We start from the raw sequence: 7,845 nt of genomic DNA, 5'->3' as shown, positions 1-7,845 counted from the left end.
CACCCTCCGCCACACATAGCAAACACAAACCGCACCCACGACAAACACCCCCGCACAGCTCACCACGACACACATCAACACAGCACACACAAACACACCACCCGCGCAGCGCGCGTGAGGTTCTCCACAATTTCCGCCTTTAGGCGCACACATCTCATACAGCACACTTAGGGACTGTGGGGATGGTCATTTCGCCTTGGTCCTGTCGGCGGCGTTGTTGTGAGAGGGGTTGCGCGGTCTATGGCTGACCAGGTTTAAACCACGCTGTGTGTTCGGCTGTGTGCATGTGCAGATGGAGTGGCATGACGTGGTTACATGTGTTTAAACCACGCTGTGTGTTCGGCTGTGTGCATGTGCAGATGGAGTGGCATGACGTGGTTACATGTGTTTAAACCACGCTGTGTGTTCGGCTGTGTGCATGTGCAGATGGAGTGGCATGACGTGGTTACATGTGTTTAAGCCACAGTGTGTGTTCGGCTGTGTTCATGTGCAGATGGAGTGTCATGACGTCGTGCTGTTCTGGAGAATCCAGCGGATGCTGCAGATAACGAGCAATGCGCTGCGGCAGCAGGTGATGAACACCGAGGGCAGACGCCTAGAGAAGGAGATTAAACAGGTGAGAGATGACGTGTGTGTGTGTGCGCCTTCATCACAGGTTGTGCTATAAAAAAATCACATGAAAAATCACATTAACATCTGTAAATGTTGAGCATGAGTTGGGACTTCATGACGTGATAAATAATTGTATAACGGCAAGTATGAAATCGTTTTTTCGTCGAGATGAATCCAAAATTTCTAACGTCGCTAGCTAATAGTGGATTCAAACCAGTTATACTTATGGTTGTTACTAGTGAAAAAAATACACGGGGGCTTGAGGCGATTTAGCCCCCCGAAATGCCAAAAAGAGCCACGGAAATTCCAAAAAGAGCCCTCGTAAATTTGCATAGAGTTCAATGCAAACCAAATTTTAGAGTGCTATTTTTATGCACGCGACCTTGAAAAGTAGCCCCCGAAAAATATATTTTTTTTTTTTCCCTGGCTTTGTTACTAGTTCTCAATAGAACCCCCGTATAACCCTATGAGTTGCTGTCGTTGCCTAGGTGCTGGAAGACTACAGTCAGACGCGCGAGAGGAAGGAGCGACTGCTGACCGGGCGACGCGTCCAGCTAGCCGAGGAACTGAGTGAGTCCAGCTGTTCGGTCTGCGCTTTCCGTTAGGAAGGCGATGTAGCTATCGACCGCGAAATCGGTGGCCGCGAAAAAAACTGCGGACGTCCCTGAATCTGCGGAGGATTCTCGTTATTTTGTCTCTCTCTCTCTCTCTCTCTCTCTCTCTCTCTAATTCTAACCCTAGTACCTCGGACCCTAACTCTAACCTTAACTTTAATGCAGACCCTGACCCTGACCCTGACCCTTACTCTAACCCTACCTCTAACCCTAACTCTACCCTAACTTTAATGCAGACCCTGACCCTGACCCTGACCCTGACCCTAACACTAACACTAACCGTAATCCTAACACTAACCCTAATCCTAACCCTAACCCTAAGCATATCCCTAACACCAACCCTAACCCTAACTTTAATGCAGACCCTAACCCTGATCGGATCAGATCCTAACCCTAACTCTCTAATCCTAACGTAAATGTCGTTTTCTTCTCTCAGAACGAGTCCGTCAGATCCAGGAGAAGCTGGAGGAGTTTGTTGAGGCGCTGAACAAGGAGAAGTGAAGCCACGGCAATGACAGACGCTCGCAGACGCTCGCTGACGAAGCCATCCTAGTGGACGACGCGCGCGGTCGTGCATCTTAATCATAAGCACTGCGCGTCTTGCTCTTCTCTCAGACCGTGCTATGGCGGGAGGGAAGGTCTGCATCTGTAAGGTGGGGAGAGTCTGTGGGTCTGCTGGACGACACCGCCACCAGGAGGAGGGGGGGGCGGCCACACGACTACAAAGCGTAACGAAGCGTAATTAATCTCCTCGGCCATTTTCGACCAAAGATGGATCCCTCGTAGGCTGTCGGGACTTCGCGCGCGGGCCATACATCGCGTTTTCCTGTCGCGTCGCGCGATCTGTTGGCGGCACTAGTTCACCGGCGTCACCGCGGCAACCGACAAGAGAATCGCAGCTTCGCTCTGCGTCGGACGCGAATGTGACGCCCTCTCGTAGGAAATACGTTTCGTTTTCGTTGCGAAAAAGGCACTGCGCTTGACGCTTGCACGATGGTCGAAGCGTTTGGGGGCGATTTCGTAGAATAATGGTCTAATTTATTTGCTATGTTGCGCACGAGCTTGAGGGAAAAATCCCGGTGAGCATCTAATGTTGTTTGTTCCAGGAGAGGAGAGCGAGAGCTATATATGTATAGCAGATTTTCCTCGATATGAACATGCCCTGTATATTTACTGCTTAATGTGAAATAAAAATAACTCAACATGCTATTATCTGGCTCTAGCTATAATAGATCGTATATTAGGTCTGCGTTATGTATCCATTGGTTACAGCTCGGCTGCCTTCGTAGGAGAAAATTACATCGCGAAAGAACTAAACACTGATTTCATAACATTTTAAACTAGACTACGTATGTAACATCAATATGCTATTTTACAATATACTAAATTTCTCAACATCGCCCATACATATACATATACATACTCAACATCTTCTTCCTGCATGCCCCTTTCTTTTTAAGCGGGTAAGGTTGGCCGAAAAGTATTGTCTTGGGTGGCTAAGGCGACGAGCGATCCGCATGCTATATTGCTCATGTACTTTACCGCATATTCAGTACAGGAACTCTGTGTAGAATTACAGTATAACAATATACACCTACATTTTTAGCTTACCTTGACATCGTCAAGATGAGCTATTGCCATGGGTCGTCGTCCGTCGTACGTCCGTCCGTCCGTTCGTCCGTCCGTTCGTCCGTCCGTCCTTCCGTTAACATTTGGCTACGGTCAACGATAACTCAGGAACCGTTTGACCCACATGTTTGAAATTGGGTATAGTTGTTACTGCTATGCTCCCATATTGAACGTCCTATTTTGGAGCACGCCAGTCGACGTAATTTCGAGCCACGGCAATTTTTTGGGAAAAATGGGAATTGCCATGTCAGTTCAGGTTCAACCGATTTTGCTCATTTTTGGTATGTGAATGAATAAGGGCCAGGGGTTTTGATATTTAGAAAAAGAATTATGCAAATGAGGTAGGTTTTGGTAATTATATAGCATATTATGTTATAGACACGCAGATAACAGTCTGTGGTGTCACACTCGTCTAGTTCGTTTTACAAGATTTCGTTGACAATATCTTTAATGCAAAATTGGTATTTCCTCTCCACCCTGCCGATAAAACGTCTATATTAGAGTAAAGTTTTACAAAACATGTCGGAACGCAGCATAACCTATTTATTTCGAACGCCATCGCTAAGAAACAAACTGGGGAATAGGTGTTAGACCAGAATTAGGCAAGAATCGTCTAGAATTTTGCAAATTTACCAACGTAAAAACATGTTTTCTCAGGCGAGAGTTTGAGGATCATATTTATGTAACGTTAGTTCTTAACTTTTAATGTAAAAAATCCAATTTTTTTTTTACAATTGTCTTAAACAACCATTGAAAATTCGTGACGTAGTAAATTTAATAGTCAGAGAGTAAGTGAAAATATAAGCAGTATAATAATAGAAGTAGGTAGGAGTATGTAGACGAGTGAATGGTACAAGATATATTGGTGACGTGAAGGAGCCGCAATAACTTTTGGCGCGAAAGGCAAAAATGCGACATCTGCGTGATGTTATCGATTGAGGAGTTCGGGTGAGTGTTTCTGTCTCACGGTTTAGAATTGTGCGAATCAGAATGTGTTTTTGGCGATGTGTCGTCACGGCATTGATTAGAGACGGTCTTGGGCGTTACGGAGATAGACAACACGTTGGAAAGTAAATCGCGCGTTGGAAAGAAGAGAGGGTAGGCTAGCGTGTTATCATTGTTCATAAACGATGCTCATTGTCATTCCATCGCCCTCTCTCCCACCCGCGCACTGGTTGACTCTTCTTCTCTCGCACGGTGCGGGGTATCTGACATTTCTCGGTGGTCATGAAACTGGAGTCGTGTGGAGGAGTCAGTATAAAGCCTAGCGCAAGACTTGCGATTTTCATGCACTCGCTGCGATGTGCATAAAAAGCGCAAGTCTGCGGGAAACGTGCAAGCTGCAACTACGTAAGCGATTCTGGTGCTTTGCAACGAGTTGCAGAAATCAACCAGGTTTGATTTTCAGACAACATCGTCGCTTCGCATTCGCTTCAAAGTCGCATGCGTGTGCGGCGTAATATGTGAGCAGTTTAATGTTTTTACGTACGTGTAGCGACCCATAAAGAAGCATAAGCTACACAGTAGAACTAGTAGCTATAACTAGTGACTAACTAGCAACTGAATCTCTAGGCTAAAACTACAAAGATTGCTCGCACCGCCTGGTTGTATAGATTAAACTGAGGCGTTCGCATCGTATTTTCAATATGGTCGAATTTCTCGCCGCTTTCTTGAGTGAATAATATTTGTTAATCAAATTCATATTATAAAATTTGTTTTTAATTGCACATACCGATAAGATAATCACATGGCGAAACCGCTCGTCCTATATCGAAAGGAGCGACGTTATATATTATAATATATATATATATATATATATATATATATATATATTATATATTAACGACCGCTTCACCATCGCACTGTTGACACTGCGCGCCCATTTTCTCCGGGAGGTCCCGCATGCCCATCCCTGCCATCCCGGCGGGTTGGCCATCCTGCCATCCCGGCCTGCTCGTGGACATGCCTGAAAATTTGACACGAAGCCAAATTCGGTTACTTGTCGTCTGTGACTCTGTGACTGTGACTGTGACTGATGATAATAGTCGCTCATCTTACAGCTCTTTGATATTTGAATTTCGCCCACATGAGTTACGAGTTAGGATTTCGTCAGACGGAGACATAACAAATTATTATAGCTAACTCACATCACCTGTCGTACACATACCGGCTTCCGGCAGACATACACACTCTAGACCGGACAAAGCCACCGAGGGGCGATATCCAGTGCTACGTTGTTTATACTACCTTAAAAGACATATCGCCTCGTAAAAATGAAACTCCGTCAGTATATATCAACTAGCTTGAGCTAAATAGGTCGATTACCGATAACAATATTTTCAATAAAAATAGTTGCAATAGTTAATACAAATCGATATATATATATATAATATATATATTATAGTGAGAGAGAGAGAGAGAAGATAAGAGGGCAAAGCGACACAGAGAGAGAGAGAAAGCGAGAAAGAGAGAGAGAGAGAGAGAGAGACGAGAGATAGAAGAGAGAAAAGAAAGAAAGAGAGTAAGCGAGATCAAAGAGAGAGGGAGAGGCGAGAGAGAGAGAGAAGAGGAGAGAGAGAGAGAGAGAGAGCGCGCGAGACAGAGAGAGAGAGAGGAGAGAGGAGAGAGAGAGAGAGAGAGAGAGATGAGAGAGAGAGGAGAGAGAGAGCGTGGGTTAACGCAGGAGAGAAGAGTAGAGACGACAAAGACGAGAGAGAAAGAGAGAGAGAGCGAGAAAAGAGAGAGAGAGAGAGACGAGGAGAGGAGAGAGAGAAGCGAGAGAGAGGGAGAGTGAGGAGAGAGAGAGAGAGAGAGAAGAAGAGAGATAGAAGAGGAGGAGAGAGAGAAGTGACTTGAAAATTGAGAATCGCGTAACGAACAGATAACCTTCATAGTTACCATGCGCAGCTAGAAGGAGTGGTCTAGTACGTTATTGTACGCTCCAGCTCCATCAAACGCGCTGCAACGAACAGACGAACACACACACCCAGAACACTTGCACGCGTACCGAGGTAAGTACCGCAGCATGAGATTCAACTCTTTCCTCGCCTAGCTCAGCGTCGGCTTATGGCGTTTACTCGGGGCTGTCCGAGCATCACGAGGGGTGTTGCTACCCCCGGCGCGTGGACGGAGGGGGGGGGGGGGGGGGCGGTCACGTGCATACAGTTGACGGTATATCTTCAAAACTTAACGAGTACCCATAACACTAACTCCAACACTAATCCTAACACTAACTATCTATATAATATCGGATCCTATACTATAGGGAATAGCCAATACCACCACAAAAAATTAATCTATGGTGTGGGCGACAGAATATCATGATGCAAAAACGGGCCTAACGCCTAACCTGATCCTAACCCTAATCCTAACACTAGTGCTGCCACGTTTTGCAGTACTGTCCTCCCGCCGAGAGATAGGCATTTCCCATCGCAGAGGTGGGACTCTAACCACACACACAAACAGACACACACACACAACACAACACCCCACCACACACACACACACACAGACGCACGCACGCGCACGCACTATCACACCACAGGCCACACACACACACAGAGGCCCACACACACCACCACACACACACACGCACACACACACACACCCACACACACCGCCACACACACCACACACACACACACCACACACCCACACGCACACACACCACACAGACGCACGCACGGGCTGGCAGGGCACACTACAGTCACACACACAGACGCATGCACTACACGCACGGCACACCCCGCGTCACAGACTTGCAGCAGACACACACCGATGGGGATCTTCGAAAGATTTATTTACGTAGCTCTGACTGGTCACTCGGGATGTTTTAACGAAGCGGGAGGCCGCATGTCCGCTAATAACTTCACTCTTGGATAAACAAGAAGCATTTCTGATTTGCGAAAGCTGAGAAGACTCCGAGGTGGCCTGGCCGGTGTCTCGTTACCCGACGTGACGGTCGGTGTGTGTGTGTGTGCGTTTTGCGTGTGTGCGTCTTGTGTGTGTGTGTGTGTGTTGCGTGCGTGCGGCTGTGTGTGCTGTGTGTGTGTGTGCGTGCGGGTGGCTGTTGTGTGTGTGTGGTTGCTGTGTGATGTGCGTTGGTGATTGCTGTGTGTGTGGTTTGTGTGTGCGTGCGGTGCGTGGTGCGTTGCGGGTGCGTTGCGTGCGTGCCGTTAATTTAAAAACCCGCGCAACCCTTAAAACCGTCACACGGTAAAAAAAACCGGAAAACGGTTGGGAGTTGGGGTGGTGCGGTGAGGCGGTTAAATATTCTCTTACACGTACGTAGTTTAACACAGACATTTATTTACACGTGATCTGCTGGAAAGTGTAGATGGCGTAGTCGCCGCGGCGAAGATAGTTGAAACAATGAACAGAAAATACGTTGGCACGTTCAGACGATTCTGCAGACATGACCAGGAAGTGTGCAATGAGCACTGTAGCTCAGCACAAAAAAAGGACACAATCGAGTGAGTGAGAAGAAGTCAGTTTTAATTGCAGCAACCATCGACGCGTACATTATAGAAACAAGAGTATAATATGGGAGAACTCCAATTATATTAGCTCTCTGATATTATTGTGTAATTTTTTATGTGAAAATAAACGTGTTGAGATGTGATAGTCCTAATGTGGGCGAGTTGATGGCGTTACACCTAAATGATCGCATTTAACGTTTTTATAAATAATTCAGCATTTAGGAACTGCCTAAGCGGAGCTCACCGATGTGTAAGCGTGTAAGATTTGCGAGGATCGCTTATTCCAGCGTAGCTGCTATATACCACATGACAATGGTTTTTCCGTGCCCATAACACAACTTTTGTCAAAAGTTAATTGGTTGGGCATGAAGTGTTTACTTATGCAGTTTTTTCTAGGCGGTAGCACCCGGTGTGCCATCTGTATCGTCGCAATATACATTAATTTATAAACCTGAAAACTGAAATAATCACAAATTTGTGACGGTAGAATGGCGCTATACCCGCCTTTTGAT

The 7,845-nt window shown here is 46.3% G+C and overlaps 1 protein-coding gene across 1 annotated transcript in view; it reads left to right on the top strand.

Annotated features, from left to right (window-relative positions):
* LOC106817004 (dynamin-like 120 kDa protein, mitochondrial) overlaps nt 1-2,435 on the top strand; it is a 28,710-nt gene extending 26,275 nt beyond the window's left edge. The window contains exons 22-24 of the mRNA XM_014821650.1: nt 494-616; nt 1,101-1,182; nt 1,663-2,435. Of these exons, the coding sequence (XP_014677136.1) occupies nt 494-616; nt 1,101-1,182; nt 1,663-1,727 (270 nt within the window). The 3' untranslated portion in view covers nt 1,728-2,435. The remainder of the gene's footprint in view (nt 1-493; nt 617-1,100; nt 1,183-1,662) is intronic.
* Nucleotides 2,436-7,845: the final 5,410 nt, after the last annotated feature.

Source organism: Priapulus caudatus, unplaced genomic scaffold (assembly GCF_000485595.1).
Source record: "Priapulus caudatus unplaced genomic scaffold, Priapulus_caudatus-5.0.1 Scaffold1559, whole genome shotgun sequence".
NCBI lineage: Eukaryota > Metazoa > Priapulida > Priapulimorpha > Priapulimorphida > Priapulidae > Priapulus > Priapulus caudatus.
Note: the sequence above shows the minus strand (reverse complement) of the source record. Positions and strands in the feature narration are given on the sequence as shown.